This window comes from Eucyclogobius newberryi, unplaced genomic scaffold (genome assembly GCF_026437365.1).
Source record: "Eucyclogobius newberryi isolate DKJ021-1_F unplaced genomic scaffold, fEucNew1.0.hap1 SCAF_166, whole genome shotgun sequence".
In the NCBI taxonomy this organism is placed as follows: Eukaryota; Metazoa; Chordata; class Actinopteri; order Gobiiformes; family Gobiidae; genus Eucyclogobius; species Eucyclogobius newberryi.
The window spans coordinates 118,582-134,493 of NW_027315797.1; the positions used below are offsets into that span (position 1 = coordinate 118,582).

The 15,912-nt window shown below is 50.1% G+C and overlaps 1 protein-coding gene across 1 annotated transcript in view; it reads left to right on the forward strand.

The window, feature by feature from the left end:
• LOC140362372 (mirror-image polydactyly gene 1 protein-like) overlaps positions 1 to 15,912 on the forward strand; it is a 73,961-nt gene that overhangs the window by 24,935 nt on the left and 33,114 nt on the right. The window contains exons 3-5 of the mRNA XM_072448469.1: positions 6,838 to 7,051; positions 14,983 to 15,017; positions 15,093 to 15,270. Coding sequence (XP_072304570.1) covers positions 6,838 to 7,051; positions 14,983 to 15,017; positions 15,093 to 15,270 — 427 coding nt within the window. The remainder of the gene's footprint in view (positions 1 to 6,837; positions 7,052 to 14,982; positions 15,018 to 15,092; positions 15,271 to 15,912) is intronic.

A 15,912-nucleotide genomic window follows, 5' to 3' on the forward strand; every position in this document is an offset into this window, starting at 1 on the left:
GCCTTATGACGTGTATATGTATACATATATATATATATACGTATGTGTATATATATATATATATATATATATATATATATATATATATATATATATATATATATATATATATATATATATATATATATATATATATATATATATCTTATCGAGGTTCTGAACGTCTGAGCTGCGTCTGAATGTTCAGGGAAGCTTCAGCGTTGACTCTGAGTCCCAGAGGTCGAGAGATTTCTAAAAACAGAGTTCCAAACTAGCCTCAACTTTATTAACAATAAAATATATATATATTTTTAGGACCTTAGCTTCCCCACACGTGGGAGGCGGTCTCACTGTGTTAACCTCTCTCACCGAACAGCACACTTTGCACAGAGGGTTAAGGGTAAGGGGTTAAGGGTAAGGGTTAGGGGTAAGGGTAAGGGTTAAGGGTTAAGGGTTAGGGGTTAGAGGTAAGGGTTAGGGTTAGGGGTTTACGGTTAAGGGTTAAGTGTTAGGCTCAGTTGTAAATCCAGTTTCGTTGCATGTTCTACCACTTGGACAGAGCCTCTTCTTCTGTTCGCTCACTCAGTCTTTGTTTGTTCTTCACCCGAGCTCTGCCTTTGCTCAGCTCTTAACACAAGCTCATTAACAACGTCTTAACACACACATTAGCGCCGCATTAGCACGTTGTATTAGCACGTTATATTAACGCGCTGCATTAAGAGCCTTAATGAGAGCTGTAAACACTCTTCACTGCTCTGCTCCAAAGTGCCGCTTAACCTGATCTGTTTGTGCAGCTTCAGAGTGCTCAGTAAACTCTCTCTCTCTCTTCCTCTTCATCCTGACCCTAAAGTGCTCAGTAAACTCTCTCTCTTCCTCTTCATCCTGACCCTAAAGTGCTCAGTAAACTCTCTCTCTTCCTCTTCATCCTGACCCTAAAGTGCTCAGTAAACTCTCTCTCTTCCTCTTCATCCTGACCCTAAAGTGCTCAGTAAACTCTCTCTCTTCCTCTTCATCCTGACCCTAAAGTGCTCAGTAAACTCTCTCTCTTCATCCTGACCCTAAAGTGCTCAGTAAACTCTCTCTCTTCCTCTTCATCCTGACCCTAAAGTGCTCAGTAAACTCTCTCTCTTCATCCTGACCCTAAAGTGCTCAGTAAACTCTCTCTCTTCCTCTTCATCCTGACCCTAAAGTGCTCAGTAAACTCTCTCTCTTCCTCTTCATCCTGACCCTAAAGTGCTCAGTAAACTCTCTCTCTTCATCCTGACCCTAAAGTGCTCAGTAAACTCTCTTCCTCTTCATCCTGACCCTAAAGTGCTCAGTAAACTCTCTCTCTTCCTCTTCATCCTGACCCTAAAGTGCTCAGTAAACTCTCTCTCTTCCTCTTCATCCTGACCCTAAAGTGCTCAGTAAACTCTCTTCCTCTTCATCCTGACCCTAAAGTGCTCAGTAAACTCTCTCTTCCTCTTCATCCTGACCCTAAAGTGCTCAGTAAACTCTCTTCCTCTTCATCCTGACCCTAAAGTGCTCGGTAAACTCTCTCTTCCTCTTCATCCTGACCCTAAAGTGCTCAGTAAACTCTCTTCCTCTTCATCCTGACCCTAAAGTGCTCAGTAAACTCTCTTCCTCTTCATCCTGACCCTAAAGTGCTCAGTAAACTCTCTCTCTTCATCCTGACCCTAAAGTGCTCAGTAAACTCTCTCTCTTCCTCTTCATCCTGACCCTAAAGTGCTCAGTAAACTCTCTCTCTTCCTCTTCATCCTGACCCTAAAGTGCTCAGTAAACTCTCTCTCTTCCTCTTCATCCTGACCCTAAAGTGCTCAGTAAACTCTCTTCCTCTTCATCCTGACCCTAAAGTGCTCAGTAAACTCTCTCTCTTCCTCTTCATCCTGACCCTAAAGTGCTCAGTAAACTCTCTCTCTTCCTCTTCATCCTGACCCTAAAGTGCTCAGTAAACTCTCTCTTCCTCTTCATCCTGACCCTAAAGTGCTCAGTAAACTCTCTTCCTCTTCATCCTGACCCTAAAGTGCTCGGTAAACTCTCTCTTCCTCTTCATCCTGACCCTAAAGTGCAGAGTAAACTCTCTTCCTCTTCATCCTGACCCTAAAGTGCTCAGTAAACTCTCTCTCTTCCTCTTCATCCTGACCCTAAAGTGCTCAGTAAACTCTCTTCCTCTTCATCCTGACCCTAAAGTGCTCAGTAAACTCTCTCTCTTCCTCTTCATCCTGACCCTAAAGTGCTCAGTAAACTCTCTTCCTCTTCATCCTGACCCTAAAGTGCTCAGTAAACTCTCTCTCTTCCTCTTCATCCTGACCCTAAAGTGCTCAGTAAACTCTCTTCCTCTTCATCCTGACCCTAAAGTGCTCAGTAAACTCTCTCTCTTCCTCTTCATCCTGACCCTAAAGTGCTCAGTAAACTCTCTCTCTTCCTCTTCATCCTGACCCTAAAGTGCTCAGTAAACTCTCTTCCTCTTCATCCTGACCCTAAAGTGCTCAGTAAACTCTCTCTCTTCCTCTTCATCCTGACCCTAAAGTGCTCAGTAAACTCTCTTCCTCTTCATCCTGACCCTAAAGTGCTCAGTAAACTCTCTCTCTTCCTCTTCATCCTGACCCTAAAGTGCTCAGTAAACTCTCTCTCTTCCTCTTCATCCTGACCCTAAAGTGCTCAGTAAACTCTCTTCCTCTTCATCCTGACCCTAAAGTGCTCAGTAAACTCTCTCTCTTCCTCTTCATCCTGACCCTAAAGTGCTCAGTAAACTCTCTTCCTCTTCATCCTGACCCTAAAGTGCTCAGTAAACTCTCTCTCTTCCTCTTCATCCTGACCCTAAAGTGCTCAGTAAACTCTCTCTTCCTCTTCATCCTGACCCTAAAGTGCTCAGTAAACTCTCTTCCTCTTCATCCTGACCCTAAAGTGCTCGGTAAACTCTCTCTTCCTCTTCATCCTGACCCTAAAGTGCAGAGTAAACTCTCTTCCTCTTCATCCTGACCCTAAAGTGCTCAGTAAACTCTCTCTCTTCCTCTTCATCCTGACCCTAAAGTGCTCAGTAAACTCTCTTCCTCTTCATCCTGACCCTAAAGTGCTCAGTAAACTCTCTCTCTTCCTCTTCATCCTGACCCTAAAGTGCTCAGTAAACTCTCTTCCTCTTCATCCTGACCCTAAAGTGCTCAGTAAACTCTCTCTCTTCCTCTTCATCCTGACCCTAAAGTGCTCAGTAAACTCTCTTCCTCTTCATCCTGACCCTAAAGTGCTCAGTAAACTCTCACACAGACATTGTTTTTATTCATAATAAATCAAACAAAACGGAACAACAGACACAAATCAAAATCAACAGACATCCAACAAAACGATAGAAACTAAAGCGCATGTAAACCAGAGCGAGTGTCCCACTTGGACCACAGTCCGGCAAATTTGTCCCGTTTCAAATTGATTACGAATGACATTTTTAAATTTTTTCGAATGTGAACTTTGTGTCATAAATATTTAGCGAGGGCCTTTTTTTCTGCCATCGGGAGGAGACAGTCCCACAGGGCAGTCCCACAGGGCAGTCCCACAGGGCAGTCCCACAGAGCAGTCCCACAGGGCAGTCCCACAGAGCAGTCTCACAGAGCAGTCCCACAGGGCAGTCCCACAGGGCAGTCCCACAGAGCAGTCTCACAGAGCAGTCCCACAGAGCAGTCCCACAGGGCAGTCCCACAGGGCAGTCCCACAGAGCAGTCCCACAGGGCAGTCCCACAGAGCAGTCTCACAGAGCAGTCCCACAGGGCAGTCCCACAGGGCAGTCCCACAGAGCAGTCTCACAGAGCAGTCCCACAGAGCAGTCCCACAGGGCAGTCCCACAGGGCAGTCCCACAGAGCAGTCCCACAGGGCAGTCCCACAGAGCAGTCTCACAGAGCAGTCCCACAGGGCAGTCCCACAGGGCAGTCCCACAGAGCAGTCTCACAGAGCAGTCCCACAGGGCAGTCCCACAGGGCATTCCCACAGAGCAGTCTCACAGAGCAGTCCCACAGAGCAGTCCCACAGGGCAGTCCCACAGAGCAGTCCCACAGGGCAGTCCCACAGGGCAGTCTCACAGAGCAGTCCCACAGGGCAGTCCCACAGGGCAGTCCCACAGAGCAGTCCCACAGGGCAGTCCCACAGGGCATTCCCACAGAGCAGTCTCACAGAGCAGTCCCACAGAGCAGTCCCACAGGGCAGTCCCACAGAGCAGTCCCACAGGACAGTCCCACAGGGCAGTCCCACAGAGCAGTCCCACAGGGCAGTCCCACAGGGCAGTCCCACAGGGCAGTCCCACAGGGCAGTCCCACAGAGCAGTCCCACAGAGCAGTCCCACAGGGCAGTCCCACAGGGCAGTCCCACAGAGCAGTCCCACAGGGCAGTCCCACAGGGCAGTCCCACAGAGCAGTCCCACAGGGCAGTCCCACAGAGCAGTCCCACAGAGCAGTCCCACAGGGCAGTCCCACAGGGCAGTCCCACAGGGCAGTCCCACAGGGCAGTCCCACAGGGCAGTCCCACAGAGCAGTCCCACGGGGCAGTCCCACAGGGCAGTCCCACAGGGCAGTCCCACAGGGCAGTCCCACAGGTGGAGGAGCAGCGTCTCTACTCCAAGCTCCCCCCGTGTGGCCGAGCTCCTCACCTTATCTCTAAGGGAGCGCCCAGCCACACGGCGGAGGAAACACATTTCGACCGCTTGTATCCGCGATCTTGTTCTTTCGGTCACTACCCAAAGCTCATGACCATAGGTGAGGTCAGAACGTAGACCGACCGGTAAATAGAGAGCTTTGCCTTTCGACTCAGCTCCCTCTTCACCACAACAGTCCGATGCAGCGACTGCATCACTGCAGCCGCTGCACCGATCCGCCTGTCGATCTCACGCTCCATCCTTCACTCACTCGTGAACAAGACCCCGAGATACTTGAACTCCTCCACTTGGGGCAAGGACTGCCCACCCACCTGAAGAGGGCAAGACACCTTTTTCCGGTCGAGAACCATGGCCTCGGATTTGGAGCTGATGATTCTCATCCCAGCCGCTTCACACTCGGCTGCAAACTGTCCCAGTGCATGTTGCAGGTCCGGGTTTGATGGAGCCATCAGGACAACATCGTCTGCAAACAGCAGAGATGAGATCCTGTGGTCCCCAAACCGGACACCCTCCGGCCCCTGACCACACCCTCCGACCCCTGACTGCGCCTAGAAATTCTGTCCATAAAAATTATGAACAGAACCGGTGACAAAGGGCAGCCCTGGCGGAGTCCAACATGCACTGGGAACAGGTCTGACTTACTGCCGGCAATGCGAACACAGCTCCTGCTCCGGTCATACAGGGACCGGACAGCCCTGAGCAAAGGGCCCCGGACCCCGTACTCCCGGAGCACCCCGCAAAGGACACCCCGAGGGACACGGTCGAAAGCCTTCTCCAGATCCACAAAGCACATGTGGACTGGTTGGGCAAACTCCCATGAGCCCTCGAGCACCCGATGGAGGGTATAGAGCTGGTCCAGTGTTCCACGACCGGGGCGAAAACCACTCTGCTCCTCCTGAATCCGAGGTTCGACTATCGGTCGGATTCTCCTCTCCAGTACCTTGGAATAGACCTTACCTGGGAGGCTGAGGAGTGTGATCCCTCTGTATTTGGAACACACCCTCCGGTCCCCCTTCTTGAACAGAGGGACCACCACCCCGGTCTGCCAGTCCAGAGGCACGGTCCCCGAACGCCACGCGATGTTGCAGAGACGTGTCAACCAAGACAGTCCTACAACATCCAGATACTTTAGGTACTCAGGGCGGATCTCATCCACCCCCGGAGCCACCGAGGAGTTTGCGAACAACCTCAGTGACTTCAGCTTGGGTGATGGATGAGCCAGCTTCCGAGTCCCCGGTCTCGACTTCCTCTTCGGAATACGTGACTGAGGGATTAAGGAGATCCTCAAAGTATTCCTTCCACCGTCCGACGACATCCCCAGTCGAGGTCAGTAGGCCTCCACCCGCACCGTAAACGGTGTTGGTGAGGCACTGCTTCCCCCTCCTGAGGCGCCGGACGGTTTGCCAGAATTTCTTTGGTGCCACTTTGACATAGTGTTACGAAAAATCACACCTTTCCAATAGAATTCCCTTCAAACATGTGATCTTGTGGCGCTCCACTGGGATGTGATACTTTCCAGCTCTTTGTCAGTCAGAACAAAATCACTTTCCCATTTATTTTAACGTAATCAGTAGAGTAATGATACATTTGTCCATCCGTCCATCTTCTTCCGCATTATCCGGGGCCGGGTCACGGGGGCAGCAGTCTAACCAGGGATTCCCAGACTTCCTCCTCCCCAGACACTTCCTCCAACTCCTCCAAGGGGATCCCGAGGCGTTCCCATGCCAGCCGAGAGACATAGTCTCTCCAGCGTGTCCTGGGTCTTCCCCGGGGCCTCTTCCTGGTGGGACATGCCCGAAACACCTCCCCAGGCAGGAGCCCAGGAGGCTCCGGAACAGATGCCCGAGCCACCTCAGCTGGAGGAGCAGCGGCTCTACTCCGAGCTCCCCCTGTGTGGCCGAGCTCCTCACCTTATCTCTAAGGGAGCGCCAAGCCACACGGCGGAGGAAACTCATTTCGACCATCAGCCTTCTGTCCCTGATTTACAAGAATATATTTTAAACTATGCAATATTATACCCAATAAAAGAAGAATAAGGTGAAGTCACGGTGCCCCCCGAACCCTAACCCACATGAACATTACGGCCACATGAGCTTTAAAGTGTTTATTTACACAAACCTTTGTCTTCAAAAGCACAATGAGCTCAAAAGTGTCTGTAAAGTCAAGATTTGCATGAAATGTGAACAAACAATAATATCTGACCCTTTCTGTCTTTCTACAGCGAATCCTCGAGTGAACGACGAGCTGCGACATAGACTTCCCTCTCCCGGACGCAGCCCTCGGGGCCCACTCGCTCTGTCACCCAGGAGCCCCCCTAGGAGCCTCCCCAGGAGCCCCCCCAGGAGCCCCCCCAAGAGCCCCCCCAAGAGCCCTCAGACTCCCACAAAGGCCCTGGTCCAAACCCGCAGCCCACCACGCAGTCCAGGAATCCTCAGGTAAGTCCAAAAAGAACAGCTGTTTCTAGTTTATCGACTCACGGCACTGGGTTAGGGTTAGGGTCAGGTGGTTAGGGTCAGGTGGTTATGGTCAGGTGGTTATGGTCAGGTGGTTATGGTCAGGTGGTTAGGGTCAGGTGGTTAGGGTCAGGTGGTTAGGGTCAGAGGGTTAGGGTCAGGTGGTTAGGGTCAGGGTTAGGGGGTTAGGGTCAGGGTTAGGGTTAGGTGGTTAGGGTCAGGTGGTTAGGGTCAGGTGGTTAGGGTCAGGGGGTTAGGGTCAGGGGGTTAGGGTTTGGGGGTTAGGGTTAGGGGGTTAGGGTCAGAGGGTTAGGGTCAGGGGGTTAGGGTCAGGGGGTTAGGGTCAGGAGGTTAGGGTCAGGAGGTTAGGGTCAGGTGGTTATGGTCAGGTGGTTATGGTCAGAGGGTTAGGGTCAGGTGGTTAGGGTCAGGTGGTTAGGGTCAGGTGGTTAGGGTCAGGTGGTTAGGGTCAGAGGGTTAGGGTCAGGTGTTTAGGGTCAGGGTTAGGGGGTTAGGGTCAGGGTTAGGGTTAGGTGGTTAGGGTCAGGTGGTTAGGGTCAGGTGGTTAGGGTCAGGTGGTTAGGGTCAGGGGGTTAGGGTTTGGGGGTTAGGGTTAGGGGGTTAGGGTCAGGTGGTTAGGGTCAGGTGGTTAGGGTCAGGTGGTTAGGGTCAGGTTGTTAGGGTCAGGTGGTTAGGGTTAGGGTCAGGGGGTTAGGGTCTGGGGGTTAGGGTCAGGGGGTTAGGGTCAGAGGGTTAGGGTCAGGGGGTTAGGGTCAGGAGGTTAGGGTCAGGAGGTTAGGGTTAGGGTCAGGGGGTTAGGGTCAGGGGGTTAGGGGGTTAGGGTTACCCTCACGGCTTTGTCAGTACCCATAATGCATCTAACATTATCCAAAGCCAATGCATGACATAAAGAGTGGATAAAACGCGGTGTAGAAGATTTGCAGAGAAGTGAAATAAATGAGGCAAAAGCTGGCACTGGACGCTGGGACATTTGTCCGAGATCATGGGATGCTGGGACATTTGTCTGAGATCATGGGACGCTGGGACATTTGTCTGAGATCTTGGGATGCTGGGACATGTGTCTAAGGACACGGGAAGCTGGGACATGTGTCTAAGGACACGGGACGCTGGGACATTTGTCTGAGATCATGGGATGCTGGGACATGTGTCTAAGGACACGGGACGCTGGGACATTTGTCTAAGGACACGGGACGCTGGGACATTTGTCTAAGGACACGGGACGCTGGGACATTTGTCTAAGGACACGGGACGCTGGGACATTTGTCTGAGATCATGGGACGCTGGGACATTTGTCTGAGATCTTGGGATGCTGGGACATGTGTCTAAGGACACGGGACGCTGGGACATGTGTCTAAGGACACGGGACGCTGGGACATTTGTCTGAGATCATGGGATGCTGGGACATGTGTCTAAGGACACGGGACGCTGGGACATTTGTCTAAGGACACAGGACGCTGGGACATTTGTCTGAGATCATGGGATGCTGGGACATGTGTCTAAGGACACGGGACGCTGGGACATGTGTCTAAGGACACGGGACGCTGGGACATTTGTCTAAGGACACAGGACGCTGGGACATTTGTCTGAGATCATGGGATGCTGGAACATACATCTAAGGACACGGAACGCTGGGACATGTGTCTAAGGACACGGGACGCTGGGACATGTGTCTGAGATCATGGGATGCTGGGACATACATCTAAGGACACGGAACGCTGGGACATGTGTCTAAGGACACGGAACGCTGGGACATGTGTCTAAGGACACGGGACGCTGGGACATGTGTCTAAGGACACGGGACGCTGGGACATTGCCTTATGGACATTGTTGACTCTGTTTTTCACTGTCGCCCTCAATTTGTGATTTTGTGATTTTGTTACAAAAATAAATTGAATTGAAGTCGCATTTTGTCACTTTTAGTCAAGTTTTTGTAGCTTCTAGTCACACTTTTTTTGCTTATAGTTGTGTGTTTGTTGGGTTTAGTCACACATTTTTGTCGTTTTTAGTCGTTTTTTATCGCTTTTAGTCATATTGTTGTGACTTGTTGTAGTCACTTATGGGCCCTTTCTGTGGTCCGTGTTTTTGTTGCGTTTGGTCATACTTTTGTTGCATTGTTGTTGCTTTTACTCTTGTTTTTGACGCTTTTAGTTTTTGTCTTTTTTAATCACTTTACCTCACTTAGTCATGTTTTTGTTGTATAATAATAAAAAACAGAACTTGAAAAAAAACTCTTATTTTCAGCTGTTATATAGACAGAATATATTGCACCAGGATGGTTGACATTATATCACAGTATTGCACATGATTATTTCAGTATTGCACATGATTATTTCAGTATTGCACATGATTATTTCAGTATTGCACATGGGTATGACAGTATTGCACACGGGTATGTCAGTATTGCACATGGGTATGACAGTATTGCACATGGGTATGTCAGTATTGCACATGGGTATGACAGCATTGCACATGATTATGTCAGTATTGCACATGGGTATGACAGTATTGCACACGGGTATGACAGTGTTACACATGGGTAGGACAGTATTGCACATGGGTATGACAGTATTGCACATGGGTATGACAGTATTGCACATGGGTATGACAGTATTGCACACGGGTATGTCAGTATTGCACATGGGTATGACAGTATTGCACATGGGTATGTCAGTATTGCACATGGGTATGACAGCATTGCACATGATTATGTCAGTATTGCACATGGGTATGACAGTATTGCACATGGGTATGACAGTATTGCACATGATTATGTCAGTATTGCACATGGGTATGACAGTATTGCACATGGGTATGACAGTATTGCACATGGGTATGTCAGTATTGCACATGGGTATGACAGTATTGCACATGATTATGTCAGTATTGCACATGGGTATGACAGTATTGCACACGGGTATGTCAGTATTGCACATGGGTATGAGCGTATTACACACGAGTATGTAAGTATTGCACATGGATATGTAAGTATTGCACATGGGTATGTCAGTATTGCACATGATTATGTCAGTATTGCACATGGGTATGACAGTATTGCACATGTGTATGACAGTATTGCACACGGGTATGACAGTATTGCACATGGGTATGACAGTTTTGCACATGGGTATGACAGTATTGCACATGATTATGTCAGTATTGCACATGGGTATGACAGTATTGCACACGGGTATGACAGTATTGCACACGGGTATGACAGTATTGCACACGGGTATGACAGTATTGCACACGGGTGTGACAGTATTAAACACGAGTATGTAAGTATTGCACAGGAGTATGACAGTATTGCACATGGGTATGTCATTATTGCACATGGGTATGACAGTGCCCTGGGGGCCCCCACACTGCAGGTCCCTCACACTGCAGGTCCCCCACACTGCAGGCCCCTCACACTGCAGGTCCCCCACACTGCAGGCCCCTCACACTGCAGGCCCCTCACACTGCAGGCCCCTCACACTGCAGGCCCCTCACACTGCAGGTCCCCCACACTGCAGGCCCCTCACACTGCAGGCCCCTCACACTGCAGGCCCTCACATTTTAGGCCCCCCACACTGCAGGCCCCCCACACTGCAGGTCCCCCACACTGCAGGCCCCTCACACTGCAGGCCCCTCACACTGCAGGACCCTCACACTGCAGGTCCCCCACACTGCAGGACCCTCACACTGCAGGTCCCCACACTGCAGGCCCCTCACACTGCAGGCCCCTCACACTGCAGGCCCCTCACACTGCAGGCCCCTCACACTGCAGGCCCCTCACACTGCAGGTCCCTCACACTGCAGGACCCTCACACTGCAGGCCCCCCACACTGCAGGTTCCCACACTGCAGGCCCCTCACACTGCAGGCCCCTCACACTGCAGGTCCCTCACACTGCAGGTCCCTCACACTGCAGGTCCCTCACACTGCAGGTCCCCCACACTGCAGGCCCCTCACACTGCAGGCCCCTCACACTGCAGGCCCTCACATTTTAGGCCCCCCACACTGCAGGCCCCCCACACTGCAGGTCCCCCACACTGCAGGCCCCTCACACTGCAGGCCCCTCACACTGCAGGACCCTCACACTGCAGGTCCCCCACACTGCAGGACCCTCACACTGCAGGTCCCCACACTGCAGGCCCCTCACACTGCAGGCCCCTCACACTGCAGGCCCCTCACACTGCAGGCCCCTCACACTGCAGGTCCCTCACACTGCAGGACCCTCACACTGCAGGCCCCCCACACTGCAGGTCCCCACACTGCAGGCCCCTCACACTGCAGGCCCCTCACACTGCAGGTCCCTCACACTGCAGGTCCCTCACACTGCAGGTCCCTCACACTGCAGGACCCTCACACTGCAGGACCCTCACACTGCAGGCCCCCCACATTGCAGGTCCCCACACTGCAGGCCCCTCACACTGCAGGCCCCCCACACTGCAGGCCCCTCACACTGCAGGCCCCTCACACTGCAGGTCCCCACACTGCAGGCCCCTCACCCCACACTGCAGGTCCCCACACTGCAGGTCCCCACACTGCAGGCCCCCCACTCTGCAGGACCCTCACACTGCAGGTCCCCCACACTGCAGGTCCGAGTGTCAGACACACAGTTAAGTGTCTTTTTGTGAAATGTTGAGATTGGCCTAATGATTGAAAAGTATAATTCAGGAGGATTTAGATTGGATTCATTAAGAACTCCCAGAGGGACCAGGACCAGCCTCATTTGCTCTTCAAACATTGTAATGTGCGACAGAGGATGGAGCTGTGTGGCTCCATTTATGAAGCACATTTAAAACACAAAGTGCTACAGAAGTAAAGTGGAGTCTAATAAAAGAAGACAAAAACGAGCCAAAATATTACAATGCAAATGTTGTGCTCGGCTTGTGCTAAACGCCATGTGCAAACAAAGACTCAAATATTCAGAGATTGTTATAATTCCCAGAGGAAGAACCGTTCCGTTGTCTGAGACTTGCTGCAGAAATGGCAACATATGCTGTTGTTGTTGTTTGTTTGTTTGTTTGTTTGTTGTTGTTGTTTTTAATGGCGGTTGAGATCATCTGCTTTGTGACCTCAGTGTTTTACTGGATTATGAACCCAAACTCTGAGAGAAGAAAGGGGCCCACTCAGGCTCAGGGCCCGCTCAGGCTCGGGGCCCGCTCAGGCAAAACTAAACATTTAACCTCCATATAAAATCTGTAGGGGGCGCTGTGGCGCCAAATTAATTTATTTCACTTCAAGTAAGTTTAGGGCAAAGAGTTTAACAACTGATTCTAATTTGACGCAATTCGGACTTTATCTGCGCAAACGGCAGAAATGTTAAATTTGGGAGATTTCTGAAATTCTTGCTACAGTTTGCGGCTTTGCCCAAACCCACAGAGACCGTGACAGGGTCAATGTAATTTGAATAACTTTTGATGTCCCACTCCTCAGGAGCATTTTCACCAAATTTCAGCTTTTTAGGGCCAACGCCCTGGGAGGAGTTCATAAATGTAAGACGTTTGGAAAAACTCCCGAGTCATAATTAGCCATTTTTGAACCAATATGGCCGACATTTGGTTGGGCGGACGGCGTTGCTGTGATAATATTTTTTACTTCTCTTGTCACCATCTACTTCTGCGCCAAATTTCATGATTCTACAATCAGATTTTTTTTGGGTCATTTCCTATCTCTCAATGCATTTTTGGTACATTTGGGGGCGCTGACGCGCCAATTTTTTTATTTTAGAAAAGGGAAATAGCCAGAATGTAGAGGCACGATTTTTAGAGGTGTGAACATTTTTGTGACTTTTCGTCAATGTCACTGGGTGAAAAATAGGGGGGTTGGTCCCGAGAAGAAAGAAAGAAAGAAAGAAGAAGAAGAATTAAAGCCGCAAGCGGCATCCAACGGCCCTCGCGGGCCGCCGGCCTTCCGACTCATCATGATGATAATAGTTGATCGGTCTCTATGAAGTACCACACCTAAATATCTAAGATTCAATTAAAGGTCAGAGGGTGTCTGGTTTGCACAATAGAACCATAGAGAGGATGCACTGGGTCCCACTGAAACTAGTCTGAAACTTGCTGTGCTAAATGTCAGATCCTTATGTAACAAATCTCTCTTAATAATTTTATTTCTTCTTATAATCTTGATTTTATGTTTTTAACTGAAACATGACTTGACAAAAACACAGGAAATGTAGTTCTGATAGAATCTGCTCCACCAACTTTAAGTTTGAATCTGAAACACGAGAAAACAAAAAAGGGGGTGGAGTCTGTGCTGTCTTTAGAGATGAAATAATGACCCGCAGGTTGTTCTTTTGGGGTGTTTTCATCATTTCAGTATAAAACAGTCTCATCCATTCTCCTCATTGTTTTATACAAGATTACATCATTTTGCCTTTAAAAAACAACAAGCTGAAATTTTTTTTTTTAAATACGGGATTTAAAAAATGTTTTTTTCAGCTTGTTGTTTTTTAAGTTTCCAAAATAATAATTTAGAACATTTTGATCCACTCTCATAATATCTTTGGTAAAGAGCATTAGCTACTTCCTGTGAACTTTTCTTGCAGATCTTTGAGCTTTTTCTCCCTTTGTTTCTATGGCTATAATTTGTCCTCTCCAGACAGCTTTGGAAGCGTCCCAAAAGAGGCGGAGTCTCATGTTCCTCCAGATAAGTCTTAATGTTGTTTGGACATTTTGTCCTCAAACAAAGGTCATGAAGCTGCTGCATTGAACCTTCAACTGTGTTTTTACATCTTTCCTCCAAATCTACAAATGTAGAGCAGGATCTCTGTGTTTGCCTTTGTGTGAACAACAGGATCCAACATTTAAATATAGTCTTTCTTTTTACATCTTTGGTAACATTTTTGTTTGTTTGATTGGATTCAGCCGTTCTGCCACTTGTAACACACAAGAACCAGAGGAACACTGAACAGCTGAAAGAGTCAAAGGGAAAACAAAAGGGTTCATGCTGAAAACGGGCATAGAACCCAAAACCTGATCAGAATAAGCTCATAAAAGAGAGAGAAGTTCAATCTTAAAGGTTGAATGGACGATTTTTTGGGCCCAAATCTGAGTCTCATTTCCTCGTGGCGTGGACGGCCGATTAGTCCTGCCACGTATTCCTGCAGCCGCGTGTGGCTCCGCGTGTCTAAGTGCATTGATCTATCATAATATAGTTCCCTCAGTGTACGGGGCAAAATTAAGACGGAGAAAGACAGTTCGAGCTCAGAAGAGACGGAAATCTACGGGAGTGGCATGAGCACGGGGGAGTGGCATGAGCACGGGGGAGTGGCATGAGCACGGGGGAGTGGCATGAGCACGGGGGAGTGGCATGAGCACGGGGGAGTGGCATGAGCACGGGGGAGTGGCATGAGCACGGGGGAGTGGCATGAGCACGGGGGAGTGGCATGAGCACGGGGGAGTGGCATGAGCACGGGGGAGTGGCATGAAAACTCCCCAAAAAAACTCCCCTGACACCGATCCTCAGAAGGAACTGGCTCACCACGCCCCCTGCAGCAGCTCACCACGCCCCCTGCAGCAGCTCACCACGCCCCCTGCAGCAGCTCACCACGCCCCCTGCAGCAGCTCACCACGCCCCCAGCAGCTCACCACGCCCCCGTCATGTCACTATCATCAAATCAAGAGAAATGTACCATGTGACCACAACCAATGTTCTTATGGCTGAACAAACACACCTCCCTGTGCTTCCACCACTGTGGCCACTGCTTTTTTAAAAGAATCACATTTCTGTTTCATGACTTTTAATGATCAGAATCACAAAATAGGGATAATTTCTTTTTTCATCCATTTCTTTTCCACACTTGGCTGGGCGGAGTTGTATGATTTTGTGCGTCCTGTCACTGCGTTGTCATGACTGCTATGTGGGTGTGGCTTCAGTCTAATGATTGTGTCGTCTCCACAGATCCGGGATCAGTCCGGGGCACACCTGTTCTCCAGGTAACACGCTGCTTCTTCGTCTGATCTTTCATAAAAAACACATTAATAACAAGTTAATAACATGTTTGTCCACAGCCCCGCCCTCTCCCCCCAGAGCTCCGCCCTCTCCCCCCAGAGCTCCGCCCTCTCCCCCCAGAGCTCCGCCCTCTCCCCCGGTCAGGAAGTCTCCGTCAGGACCCAGATCTGGACCAAAGCTTGGACTAAATCACGGAGTCTCTGTGATGGAGGCGGAGCTAAAGTCTGCGTGCGATAGGTGATGCCCCGCCCACATCTGTTGTTTCAAAATGAACAAAGCATTTGCAGCGGCCATCTTGTGACTGTAAGAACAGCAAAATTCTAGTGTAGAATCATCCATCCATCTTCTGCTTATCCAGGGCCGGGTCGCAGGGGCAGCATTCTAAGCATGTACTTCAGGGCTTCCCACACCCCAGACACTTCCTCCAGCTCCTCCGGGGGGATCCCGAGGCCTTCCCAGGCCCGCCGAGAGACATAGTCCCTCCAGTGTGTCCTGGGTCTTCCCCGGGGCCTCTTCCCAGTGGGACATGCCTGAAACACAGGGGCCCAGGAGGCTCCGGAACAGATGCCCGAGGCACCTCATCCCAGACGCTTCCCACTCGGCTCGGTGTTGCAGGTCCGGGTTTGATGGAGCCATCAGGATCAGGATCAGGATCAGGATCAGGATCAGGATCAGGATCTGGATCTGGATCAGGATCTGGATCTGGATCTGGATCTGGATCTGGATCTGGATCTGGATCAGGATCTGGATCTGGATCAGGATCAGGATCTGGATCTGGATCTGGATCTGGATCAGGATCTGGATCTGGATCTGGATCTGGATCAGGATCAGGATCAGGATCTGGATCATTGTCAATGAACATAATTCACAAACAGAGGA